Source organism: Lagenorhynchus albirostris, chromosome 11 (assembly GCF_949774975.1).
Source record: "Lagenorhynchus albirostris chromosome 11, mLagAlb1.1, whole genome shotgun sequence".
NCBI lineage: Eukaryota > Metazoa > Chordata > Mammalia > Artiodactyla > Delphinidae > Lagenorhynchus > Lagenorhynchus albirostris.
The window spans coordinates 98,405,929-98,419,695 of record NC_083105.1 but is presented as its reverse complement, the minus strand read 5'-3'; the positions used below and the strand labels follow the sequence as shown (position 1 = coordinate 98,419,695).

The window sequence follows — 13,767 nt, the reverse complement described above, 5'->3', positions numbered from 1 at the left end:
CGCAAAGATATCCACGTTCTCAACCCCAGAAGCAGGAATATGTTACCACACGTGGCAAAAGGAACTTTGCAGGTGTGATTGCGTTAAGGGTCCTGAGATGGGAAGACTGTCCTGGATCATCTAGGTGGGCTCAGTGCAATCACAGGGTCTCATAAGGAGCACAGAAGTCAGAGTGAGAAATGTGACAGAGAGAAGCAGAGAGAGTGGAAGACGCTATGCTGTTGGCTTTGACGACGGAGGATGGGACCACAGCCAAGAGATGTGGGCAGCCCCAGAAGCTAGGAAAGGCAAGAAGACAGATTTTCCCCTAAAGCCACCAGAAGGAATGCAGCCCTGCCGACCAATTGTATACTTTTGACCTCCAGAACCAGAAGATAATCTGTTTGTGTTGCTTTTCTAAGCCACTAAGTCTGTGGTAATTTATTATAGCAGCAATAGGAAACTAATACGAAGCTAAGATACATATAAATATAACTATATATACATAACTATATATATGACTATAACCATGGATACATATGTATGTATAGTTATATATAGTTCTTTCCCTGCTGTATCCACAGTGCCTAGAACAGTTGCCGGGAAGGTCTGTCCTGCCACCAGGGCAGACAGAGCACTTGTCACATTCATGCCCGTCAGAGAAAATGAAGTCCCAGCAAACCATTGGAACCTGGACGGATACTGCAAGCAGCTTTCCCCAAAGCAGGTGCTGAGCGGTTTCACTGCAAGCGTCGGCCGATGCTGGCCTGTGGCCCCGTGGGAGGGTGCACCCGGAACGCTCTGCAGAGTTATGATAACATCACGCATGACCGTTTGCCTCTTGAGGTTAAGAAACCTTGAGAATAGCTCTTGCCCGATCTTTTCTTTCCTTCCTTTGTGGATATAAACTGCTTGCCTAGCAAGGCCACTCAAGGGACTGTTTGCAGGGTCCGGGAACCCTCCCTCCTTCTCAGAGACAGCCTGTCTCGGGAACAGCCACGGTGAACACTAACCCTTGAGTCTTATTTGCAGCGGGAGGGAGGCTGGACTAGGTGACCACCCACCCTCCCCCAAGACGGCGGGCGGGGGCCACGGACTGCTGCTCAGGAAGCTGAAGATGCAACCGGACAGGATGAGGGGGAAGCGGAGAAGGGCCACCCACCTGGTAAGTCTGCTTCAGGAACACAGAGATACCCAGGTGGCGGTCCCAGACCACGGAGAGGGCCTTGCCCAGCAGCACGGTGATGTACAGGCCGGACTCCACCACCTCAAAGTAAGTCTCATCCCTCATGGACCTCTTCACGCTCACCTGAGGGAGGACGCAGTGTGAGACCAGGACACTGATGGTCAGGTGTAAGGCCCGGCTCCCCCCGCCCCGCGGCCCTCCAGAGCCGCTGGTCATTTGCCCCGTTCGGCCAGAGCTGCGTCCATCTTGCCTACCTCTCTCCAAGAATCCTAGGATAAAGAGGTGGCGGCAAAAACATAATTACAAGGTTAAAAATACAATGAAACCTATTGGCAGAAGATCACCTATCACGTCATGAAAAGAATTTTCTGGACACTTGATCATTAAATACACATGGTCCCCTAAAGATGTTTTTAACATGGTGATGGTTTTAAGCACCTCTAGGCAACTGATTTAAAATGGACCTAGAGACTGTCATACAGAGTGAAGTAAGTCAGAAAGAGGAAAACAAATACCATATGCTAACGCATGTATATGGAATCTAGAAAAGTGGTACTGATGACCCTAGGGGCAGGGCAGGAATAAAGATGCAGACGTAGAGAATGGACTTGAGGACACGGGGAGGGGGAAGGGTAAGCTGGGACAAAGTGAGAGAGTGGCATGGACATATACACACTACCAAATGTAAAATAGATAGCTAGTGGGAAGCAGCCGCATAGCACAGGGAGATCAGCTCAGTGCTTTGTGACCACCTAGAGGGGTGGGGTAGGCAGGGTGGGAGGGAGACGCAAGAGGGAAGGGATATGAGGACGTATGTATACATATAGCTGATTCACTTTGTTATACAGCAGCAATCATTGTAAAGCAATTATACTCCAATAAAGATGTTAAAAAAATAAATTAAATAAAATAAAATCCCTTATTGGCTTATTAAAAAATAAATGCACCCCTTTATTAAAACGAGCACTAGATTCTCCCCTCTCCTCCCATCTCCCACTCGAGTTGCCGTCAGCAGGAGTCACAGCTGAACAGGGGAGACAGGGAAGCTCGGCGCTGGAAGCAGGAATCCCAGACTTCAGCCCCCGAAGGACCTGAGCCCTTGACTCCGCTGACTCGCTGCCGGTGCCGAGCCCTCCCTGCCCGTTTCACGGCACTTGGCTGACCATCTAACCCAAAAGACTGAGGCTGACGCTAAGAACTTGTCACCCCTTCACCAAGGCCCTCTCCCTGGGGACACACCACAGGCAGAGCCTCCCACTCTATGTCACCACTGTCATCTGTCCTAAGTAGAACTGTCCCTGAAATGGACACGGCTGACCCAAGTCAACAGGTCCTGCTTGCTCCACAGCTATCTTCTCTAAGGGAGGAGAATTCACCTCCCACCCCCTGGTATCAGCAGGGGATCTTCCTGGACCAGGGCACGAACCCGTGTCCCCTGCATCAGCAGGCGGACTCTCAACCACCGTGCCACCAGGGAAGCCCAGCGGTGGGTATTTGCCAGAAGGTAGGATGCGGGCTGAGGCCACGGAACAAAATGAAGGTACGGGGAAGGGGTGAGCCCAGACCCAGGTCTCCCAGGTACCGATGTGGCCAGACCAGCACAGCTGTGCTCCAGGGACCCCTGCCACTTCAGACGCAGGTTCCTGGGCCTCACCCAGACCTGAGCCAGGACCTCAGGGTGGACCTGAAGGTTGGTGTCTTAAACAAGGTCTCCTGGGTGGTTCTCAGGTAGACCTCTGAGAGCCACTCCGTGAGCTCTTAGCACACAGGGCCTGAGTCTGTGCACTTTGAGCTCTTTAGCAAAGATTTTATCTAAAAAGAACCGAAAAACATAAAAGAAGGTAAAAATCCCCCCAAACACCATCATCTCCCAAAATATATATTTATATATGCGTGTGTATATATAACATATTGGATGTATAATAAGTGTGTATATACTTGTATATATATTATATATGTGTATATATGTACGTATATGTGTGTATATATTTTTGTGAATATATGTATACAAGTGTGTATATGTGTGTATACATTAGTATATAATATATAATGTGGGTATATAATACATACTAACCTCACATACTATATATGTGTGTATATGCGTGTATATGTTTGTATATATAATATATGTAAATGTGGGATATATCTGTATATTATGTATACATGTGTATATTTGTATGCATAGTATACGTGCATATATGTGTATATACATTTGTATATATAATACATATAAATGTGGGTATATAATATATATGTGTGTATATTTGTATGTATAATATATGTGTACATGTGTGTACATTCATATATATAATACATAAAACTGTGGGTATATAATACATATGCATTTGTGTGTATACTTGTGTGCATAATATATGTGTATACATTTGTATATATAATACATATAAATGTGGGATTTAACATATATGTATATGTGTGTAATGTGTATAACATATTTGCATTTATAATGTATGTGTACATATGTGTTCATACATTTGTATACATTATATTTATATATGTGTGGATATATAACATATATGTGTATATGTGCATATACATTTGTATATATAATATATATGTGGGCTATATGTGTATATATGTGTATGATATATTTGTATGTATAATATACGTGTGTGTGTACATTTGTATATATAATATATATAACAGTGGGTATATAATATATATGTATGTGTGTATGCATAGTATACTCGTGTGCGTGTGTATATTTGTATATATAGTGTGTATATTATACATATGTATATATGTGTGTGTATATATGTATTCCTATATGAAAGTCCTCCCACCCTCCCATCTCCCGTCGCCTCCAGAGGTCAGCCCTGGCTCTCCCAACGCTGGTGCAGATATGGTTACACACCCTTCTCCACATGTGTGTCTGCACTTCCTTCCACTAAAATGGATCGTGTAATCTGTCACCACCTGCCACCTGCCACCCTCACAGGACGAGGCGAGGTCAGAGGATACAGCGCTACCTCATCTCTCCACTGGCTGCACGACGTTCCATCCACACACGTTCTGGACGAACACTCGGCATGTGCTCTTCATCAGCCAACGGAGGGGCATGAGGGTGGAGGGACGAGCCCGCACTCACCTCCCCATCAAACAGCTCAATCTCGCCTCCTTCCACCAGGATGGTGACGCGCCTCCTGCATTTCAGGGAGGGGTAGCCGCACCCCTCGTTCCCCACCAGGATCCGGAAGGTCCCAGGGTTACTGCCACAGTAATCCTGGGGAAAAACAGGTGTCAGGATAGAAACACTCTCCCTGCTACTCCTCCCCAGATCAGCAGACTGGCGTCCCATCACCTCAGGCCTTTGAAGGACGTGTTACAGGAGTTTGCCATGTCCACGTGTGTGTGAGAGAGACAGACAGACAGAGACGGAGGACACTCACAGGTGTGTCACCCTCAGCCATCACCTATGAACCAGGTGCCTACAGCCAGGTGGGAGGGGGGGTGGTGAGGGGTGGGAGGGAGAGAAGGAGGGACACAGGGAGAGGGAACGTGGACCCATCAGCCTACAGCTCCCCCTGAGCCTGTTAGTCCAGCCTCAGCGGGGGAACTAGCACAGTCCAGCCACGTGGCACCTGGCAGCTCTAAGTTCTGGTGGAGTCCCTCTGGACTGCTGGCCCAGAACTGTAACCGAAGACTGCCGGACCCAGCAACACCAGCTGAGCTACCGTCCCTAGCAGGGAACAGAGGGTATGGGAGCACTGGTCCTCGCTGGGGAATTGCATAGAAAGGAAGCAAAAGCGGACACGTTTCTGGCAAATATCTCCCATGGTGGCTATTGCTGTGATGTGATGGGAAAAAAAACACCCACCACAGAAAAGCTAGGGGTGGGCCTTGTTTCTGCCACTTACTGGATAATACTGAGTAAGTCACTTACCTCTCTGACCCTCATAAACACACACACACACACAGAGGCACACGTACAGAGACACATGTTCACATACACACAAAGACACACACATACATACCACACACAAACACACATAACACACGTATGCACACACATACACTCACACACACATATACATACATTCCACACACAAGACGTGCCACTCTGTAAGATGGGATCCGCCAACTTGATGGGATTGGTAGGTTAAACGGGTTTGTCTTGGGTTAATGTGATTGTGAAAGTTAAAAGAGGGAACGAAGGTACAAGTGCTTTGTCACCAGCTGAGATTTTTCTGAAGGAGAAAGAGTTAAGTCCTGATAACACCTCACAAAGAAGGAAGGGAGGAAAGGGAGGGGGGCCCTGGACAAAGTATCAGAGGGGACAACGGCACTGGCGGTGGGGCAGGAAAAGCAGCCCCACGAGGGGCACGACTCGGAGGGGCTCCGACTGGCTCCTAGGCTGAGGCGGTAGGTCTGACCGGCCCCTCTCGCTGCACTGAAAGGTCGTGTTTTCTGGGTGCCCAGATCTGAACCTGGCTGGGGAGTGGAGCCCCAGAGCTGGTATCACCCCATCTTCTGCTACCAAGGCTGGGAGGCAGACAGATAACAGAAAGACGGGCTTCCATAGACGATGTGTGGGAAAGCCCTAGAGGGTTCCTGGGTGTGGGTAAAAGCATGTCGTGGGGTGCACGCCCGTCTCCCCAGCGCGCCGCCCACCTCTCTGGGGCCAGCCTGGGGCGCGGGCCAGAGGCAGGGGGCTCGCTCCCCGTGCGCTGGGCAGGCGTCATGCTTGGTGCCCCTGCCCCCGTTGCCTGACTCCCGTGCCCTGCAGCTCTGTCTCTGGGGCTGAGGCTCCCTCGGGTCTGCGGTCCTCCCTCCAGCCCACACTGAGCCCCTCCCCTGACGCCCCCAAGAGCGGAGACGGAGAAACCACAGTTGTTTAAGCTGCGCAGAGCCCGGCCGCCTGGAGGACAAAGCGCTCGGCTCTCCTTGCTCACTAGCGTCGGTGTCAACCAGCAAGAGAAACTTGCAGGAATCCGTGGGCGGGAAAGAGGGCAGAGCAGCCCTCACGCAGCAGCTAGGATTTCCCCAGGCCGCGCCTCGGCCTGCCGGGCAGCGGGACCTTCTGTACCCACAGCCCCTCACCGCCCCCCCCATTCTGAGCTGCACGAGGTTAGAAATGAAAATGGTGGAGAATGCGATGGAATGGAATGGGAACTTCCCTGGCGGTCCAGCGGTTAGGACCCTGCGCTCTCACTGCCGAGGGCCCGGTTCAATCCCTGGTTGGGGAACTAAGATCCCATAAGCCTCGAGGTGCGGCAAAAAAAAAAAAAAAGAGAATAGAACAGAATAAAATAGAATAGAATCACAGGGCGGGAACCGAACTCCAGGGGCATTTCAACCTTCCCTGAGTGGGCTGCTCACTGCCCAAGGATGGGGGCAGGAAGGGTGCTGGGGCTGAAATCCAGCCCGGGCTCCACTCCCCACTGGTACCCTGACTGAGGCCGTGTCTGCAGAAGGAAAGGGAACCTTCCTCTCCTTGCATTGTGCTGGGACTGGGGCGGATGGGAGCCTGCCCCACACCAAGGCCAGTCAACGAATGAGCTTCTGCCCCGTCCTGGGAGGCGTGCAGGTGAGCTGGAGGAGCACAGCCATCACTCGAGTCTCGAGGTCCTGCCTCTCCAGGGGCTGGAAAATCACTCCCGTAGAAACCAGCGCCCAGAGCTGTTTCCACCGACAGAACGGTGGCATCCAGCCTGGGAGCACACCCACCCCGAACGCTGCTCTCACCTGTGCCAGGACGTACTGGCATTCCCCGGGAAACAGGTACTTGCGCCCGTCAAAGGTGAGGTAGTGAGCCAGGCCCAGGGCGGAGCAGGTGGCATCGCACACGTGGTCCGTGCAGTTCCACTTCCGGTCCCGACAGACACTGGGAACAGGATGAGGGGGGTGAGGGCGGGGCCTTGGGGGTCGGGACAGCAAGGACGCCACCCACCCTCCAGGAGGCCTCAGGAAGCGTCGGGAGGGTGGTCTGCAGCCTGTGGATCGGACCTCACAGGGCCCCGCGGTCATGAACCCACACATTTTTAGAGCACGGGGCCCAGGAGGAGAGGGAAGCCATGCTGCGCCCCCACCCGTCACAAGGCAAAGAAGGGCCCTGGTTGGCTGAGGTGACCCAGGGACACTCTGTCACCAGCTGCTCCGGACGTGCCAAAGCCCAGCCTCCCAGGACATCACCTGGGAGGGGCCACAGGGTCTCTACAGAAAAGACACTGAGGCCGATAGCCCCTCTGAGGCTAAGGGGACACATGTCCAGAATGGCAGGAAAATTCTGAGCTGGGGAAACAGTGACCAGCTGTGAGCTTCTGCCAGGAGAGGGTGGGCAGCAATGTGTGTAAACCCACAGCGACTTGCCGGCTGCCCTATGGCCCCATCCCTCCGCCCAGTAACAGAGCCGACATCAGGAAGCCCGACAGGGGCGGCAGCGGTGGAAAGCTCAGACCTCAGGCCCCAGACACTAAGCCCCTTACTGCCTGTCCCCGTGGCCCTTCCCTAAAGCTGTGCACTGCCCCAAAGAAAGGCACGGTGAGTGAGCAGAGCCTGGGGTTGTGTGAAGGATGGTCTCTCTCCAGGCAAGCACACTCGCAATATGGCTGGGGGACAGGACAAGGCCAGAGAAGGACCCCCGATCCCGTGCCCTGGGATAGCTTGGTCACGCGTGCAGTGATGGATATGGCCCTTATCTTCCCCAGGAAACACTGCTGTCTAGAAAGTGTCCCCGTGGGGTGAGTACACAGGATGATAAAGTCTCCCATTTGACAGATGGAGAAACAGAGGCACAGAGAAAAGGAAAGGAGCAGCCAGGTTACCACGGGTGGGAGGGGAGCAAGTACCAGAGCAACACCCCACCCCCTTCCCCAGCATCCCTGGAACCCTTCCCGGCCTCACCAAGTATTGCAGTCCACCTTCACCGTCTCTCCGGGGCTGTACTCTCTGCCCTGGTGGAAGCAGGGACACCTTTCCAGGGCCACACACCTGTTGTCCTGCCGGACCTAAGGGAAAGCGATCCAGAAGTCTTGGGGCCGGAACGAGTGATCCAACAGCCGCGGCCAGAGGCGGCCCAGGGAGTCCACGCCCAGTCATGGGCTGGAATCCCGGCTCTTGTCTACACTGGTCCCCCTGGCTCAGCTGAAGACACTCTGACCCCCTCCGCCCTCATACACTACAAGGGCAGGAGCCCTGGGACCTGGTGGAGACTCTGATAACACGTCAGAAGCCCTTGAGACGTGCATCTCCTTAGACCCAGTAATTCCTCCAGAGGACTTCTCCAAAGGTAATAGAGTTATAGGCAAAAACTAATGTACAATTATTTATCATTCCAAAATAAAAATGGAAGCAGCTAAGTGTTCAACAGTAGGAACGTGATTAAACCCATTAAGGAATCTCCAGGTGATGGTGTCCTGTGGAGCGCACTAAAGTCTGAAAAGTTTTGAGAACTACTTATGCTGTTAATTTCTAAAACAAGGGAGAAAAAAAACTGTATACACATATGGTCCCAATGATTAATATATATATGCATATATTTCAACAAAAAAAAAAGTCTTGAAGGAAGTATGTAAGTTGCCTCCGAAGGGCTTGGGAAGCGTAGAAGTTGCCTCTGGTGGGCTAGGATAAGGGAATCTTATTTTCTTTTTTGGTTTTTAAATTTTTTTTCTGAATGTTCTGCATTGAGCATCTACTATGTTCTATAGCTGAAAAAAATGGATAATGTATTTAATAAAATGAATTAATTAGTGAACGATGCACTTAATGCCGTAGAGGTGAAAGTTGAATAGTGGCCACAGGCAGGGATGGACCAGAACCAGAGGCTGGGGGTTTTCAAGCCCTATGTGCACCCTTGTCACCCCATCCCCTGGCGGTCCAGCACACCCTCACAGGGCCTGCCCTTCTTCCCCACCTCCCCACCAGTGAAGGAGTAACTATGTGACAGGTTATACTCCTCAGGGGTGCCGGGGCCAGGAGGAAAAGAACGAAGACCTGCTGGCCCCAGTGACCTGAGGGAGAGCTGGCCAAACCCACCCTCATCCCACACGGAGATCTGCTTCTGTCCCAACCCTAGGAGGCAGCCCTGGACGCCGGCTCTGCGTGACCCTGGGTGAAGGACCACGGCACTCTGGTTCCAGAGCCACCCGAGGGGTGAGAAGCTGCTGGTCTGGGTGTCTTAGCATGTGTGCGATCCCGTCACTCTGCAGACAAGCCTGCGTTCCCTGGGCCTAGAGCCAGACAAAGCCCTGGGACAGAGTGGTCTTGGGCTGAACAAAGACTAAACTCACGTGTGTGCATATGTGTGTGTGTGGATGCAAGTGTGTGTGTGCGCATGCAAGTGTGTGTGTGCATGCGTCTGTGTTTGCATGCATGTGTTTGTGTGTGTGAGTTTGCATGTGTGTGCATGCATGTGTATGTGTATGTGTGTGTATGTGTGGGTGCGTGCGCGCGTGTGTGTGTTTGTGTGTTGGAAGGGGTGGAAAGAAGAACCCCCACGACTCAGCCACCAGCTTCATGCAGCCTCTGGCGTGTTCCCGAGTCCCCGAGGCCTAAGGGAAGGGGCAGGATGGGAGCTAGAGTGAGGGAGATGCAGGGGGACCACGCTCTAGGTGGTCCTCCGGGGGCCACAATGTCCTTGGCAGACAGCCAGCTTAGGCACCCGGGAGGGAGGACGGCAGCCCAGTGGGAACAGGGAGGATGGGAAACGTCCCTCCATCCCAGTCTTCAAAAGCCTTGCAATCAGGCTTCACCCCCACACCCCCCAAGCTTGTCATCTTTGATGTAAGTCCCAGACCCGCCACCTCGTGGCTACTCTGGGAATGACTGTGGCCTCCCTGTGGACCCCCGACCTGCTCGCCAGCCCGGGCTCCTGCAGTTAATGGAGACCAACCAGACAACGAGCCTCGTTATGGGAAACATTATGTGAGGCGAAACGATGCACCTCCCCTGAGCGGAAGCAGGCTGCAGGGAGGGCTCCCAGGCCTCTTGGTCTGCGTGCTGGATGTTTTTACCTCTCTCCAGGGTGGTCAACCCACTGACAAAAAGTCCTGCACTCCCAGGGCCCAGGTAACCCCTCGCCTGAGCCAGGGGTGAGTCCCAGGGAGCCCGGCCCTCTTCCAAGGGACAGAACACTCAAATCCCAGTTTGGCCATGAAACAATACTGTCACCCCCTTCCGAGCTCTCACTGACAAACCACATGGCTCCTCTCTGCCCTGCTTATTTTAGTGAAAGGAGATGACTAATGGATGGATTATGATATTAAAATAGGACCTTGGTATCAAATGAGGACAGGGGCATGGGTTTAGACCTAGGTCAGAGGTGGAGGAAGCAAAGTGGAGCCTTAAAGGGAGAGGAGAGGTTTCTCAGCAGGAGGCTCCCGACTTGGAACAGAAGATCAAATATCACCCACCCAGCCAGAAGCACCCAGAGTCCTAAAGCGCCAGAGAATCCACAGAGATAGAAGATAAAGACACAAGCAGGAGACGACGGGATGGAGATGAGAACAGGTCCACGGGTAGGGCGGGCCAGTACAGCAGCCCCGAAGTGAACTTCGTGCAAGTCACTTACTTAAACTTCATGTTTGAAAAGAAGAGACCCATTCCTGCCTAGTCTTTTTCCCTTTAGGACACCAGAAGGATAATAAGATAAAGTTGACGAAAGTTGACGAATGTCCTTCAAGGACTTCAGAAGAAAACAGGCAGAAATAGCTGCCGCCATTGTTCATCAGCTCCTGACACCTTGAGTAAGAAAGGCGCGTGCTGAGAACACAGTCCTGGGTCTTGATCAGCAAGAAAAATTCTGAAGTAGAAAAAAATTGGCATTGTTGCTCTTCTCTGAAAAGGCCCCATCTTCACCCCGCCGTACTGATCCATTCTCCAGAATCTATTATTGCCTTCCAGCTGTCCTCTGTTCTCCCCACCAATACTTCCAGCTCAATGCAGCTGCCTTCAACTAGATGTTTGCTAGAGGAAAGAATCTGATGAAATAACTCATGCTAAAGTGTGAATGACTTCCTATGAGGATTTATAAGGTAAGCTTTTTTAAGTTGTTTCTTATTAACCAAACTAAATTCATACCTATTATATTTCAGTAAACCTGATTAGGTGACAAATCATAGGAAGTGTAGGAGATATCTTTGAGACAGGAGGGCTTTCTTGGGCCTTTTAGAATTACATCTCGCAGGATTTACAGTGCGCACACGAGAGGCCCTCTCTGGATGGGCCCCTGAGCCCAAGCCCTACCTTTCAAAAAGCAGCACCAACCAAAGGGGAAGGGGGGGAGGGATAAATTGGGAAATTGAGATTGACATATACACACTACTATATATAAAATAGATAACTAATAAGAACCTGCTGTATAGCGCAGGGAACTCTATTCAATGTAATGACCCATATGGGAATAGAATCTAAAAAAGAGGGGATATATGTATGTGTATAACTGATTCGCTTTGCTGTACACCTGAAACTAACACAACATTGGAAATCAACTAGACGCCAATAAAAATTAATTAAAAAAAAAACAAAAAACACAAACACAAAAAAAAACCAAATAGCAGTGCCAAAGGCTTTTCAGTCTTCATAGTGGGCCAGTGAGAAAACTGGGCCTCAGAGGACCAGGGAAAGGAACACACGTCTCAGCTGCTGAGTGCTTTTCCAGTACCAGCAGAACTGGGTACCAGTTTGGAAAATGTGACCACTGGACTTCAGGGCGTAAGTGAGCATCTCCCAGACAGGGGTACTACACTGGGAGCCAGGAGGCCGGAATTTCCACTACACAGTTATGTAGCCTTGAATGGTTCTGTGTCCTTTCTCTCCTCGGTCTCCTTCTGTGTCCTTGGGGCGGGGCGGGGCGGGGCGGGGCGGGGGCAGGGGCGGTGTTGAAAGCGTGAGTCTTAAGGGCTCCTGGCTCCGCCTGGAGACAATTACAGCCCCGACTGGGACGGAGGGAGCCGGGCGGTGGGTTGTGCTTTGCTGCCACCTCGTGGTAGAAGCAGGTAATAGTCTAATTTAAAGGCAGGAAGTGCATTCAAGGATTTTTTAACCGTAGAAAAATACTTGGGAAATTTTCTAGTGCAACCCCTTCATTTTATTGATCTAGTGGGTCTTACATGTGGATCCTGAGGTCCAGAACATTGCTCCCCAGTGTGCACTAACTTCCTATAGCATCTCTGTCCATAATATGGTTCATGCTTTTCCTCCATGAACTTCTTGTAACCGCGGTCATTAAACCACCACTTACGAAGCGACTTCCATGTACCCACCACTGTCACCTCCAACGCTCTCAAGAACCCTTCTGACCCAATTTTACAGGTGAGAAAAATAAAGACACAAAGATGTTAAGTGGCTTGCCACTCTGTTGAAGTAAACGTCAGGCGCCCAGATTCAAGCCTGGAAGCTCCGGGCAGCTTCTGCACCAACCACCCATCAGTGTGGTCAGAAAGCATCCTCACCCCTGGTCCTATGCAAGGAGACCTTGGCACCGGTGTCAGGAGCAGACGGAGTGAAGCAGAAAGCCTCTGATCTGAGCGGGTACCAGGCCCGGAACAAACTGCAAAGAGGGGGGTGGTCCCCAGGACCAGTGCAGGTCTGTGAGGACGTGAGTGCAGCCAGGAGGGTAGCAGGTGTTTAGAAAATCACGTGCGACATATCCTGTCTGTTACTCATGTTTGCATGTCATTGCCTTTTGCTTCATTTTTCTGATAATTCACTTCTATTATATTTACAAAAGCTTTGGTCCACAACAGATTGGAAATTTATGAAAATGGGCCCTTCCTGGGTCTCTCCCGTGGACCAGAGGAGGGGGCCGGCCCAGCCTCTGAGACAGCCTCGGTTATGGACGAAAACAACAACTGAAGCTATTCCCATGATCCCACATGCCGCGGAGCAGCTAGGCCTGTGAGCCACAATTACTGAAGGCTACGCGTCTGGAGCCTGTGCTCTGCAACAAGAGAGGCTGCAATAGTGAGAGGCCCGCGCACCGCGATGAAGAGTGGCCCCCACTTGCCACAACTAGAGAAAGCCCTCGCGCAGAAACGAAGACCCAACACGGCAAAAATTAATTAATTAATTAACTCCTACCCCCAACATCTTCTTTAAAAATTAAAAAAAAGTGCTTTCACATACGACTCCTTCAGGCCCATGTGTGAAGGCAGAGCAGGAATTCTGTGCCCATGTTACAAATGAGGCAACTGAGGCTCAGCGAAAGTGAATGTGCAAAATCAAGGAGCCAGGAAGCGGTGAGGCCGGGCTGGGCCCTCGGGCCCCTGTTCCTACTCTCCCTGCTCCCTGTGGGTCTGCCCCCCAGGAAGGAGCTGCTCCCCCCTCCTCTCGAGTCCTCAGAACCCCTGACCTCTTCCCCCAAACCCTCAGTGACATGCCACAGCCTCCCACCTTCCACAGGGGATGGCCGACGAGACACACCCCCTCGGAGGATGTCTGCACCCATGGGCCCAAACAGTGTTTTCCGCTCCTTTTCCTTTGCGTGGAGGCCAAGAACACACCGCGCACTTCGTGAATCACCCAGACTTTCCTGCTCGCAGATCCGGCCTCCACGATTTGCATGTTAGCTGGCATCATAATGAAGCAGTTGTGAAAACAGCCCAGTCTCGTATCCCACAAGCCTCAAGTTCACAACCCCTGCGGCT

The 13,767-nt window shown here is 51.5% G+C and overlaps 1 protein-coding gene across 2 annotated transcripts in view; it reads right to left on the bottom strand.

Moving 5' to 3' along the window:
- VWF (von Willebrand factor) overlaps positions 1–13,767 on the bottom strand; it is a 136,507-nt gene that overhangs the window by 53,099 nt on the left and 69,641 nt on the right. For both annotated transcript variants that reach the window (XM_060167141.1, XM_060167140.1), the window contains exons 19-22: positions 8,027–8,130; positions 6,869–7,007; positions 4,272–4,406; positions 1,142–1,288 (exon numbers count right to left, since the gene is read on the bottom strand). In XM_060167141.1, the coding sequence (XP_060023124.1) occupies positions 1,142–1,288; positions 4,272–4,406; positions 6,869–7,007; positions 8,027–8,130 (525 nt within the window). The remainder of the gene's footprint in view (positions 1–1,141; positions 1,289–4,271; positions 4,407–6,868; positions 7,008–8,026; positions 8,131–13,767) is intronic.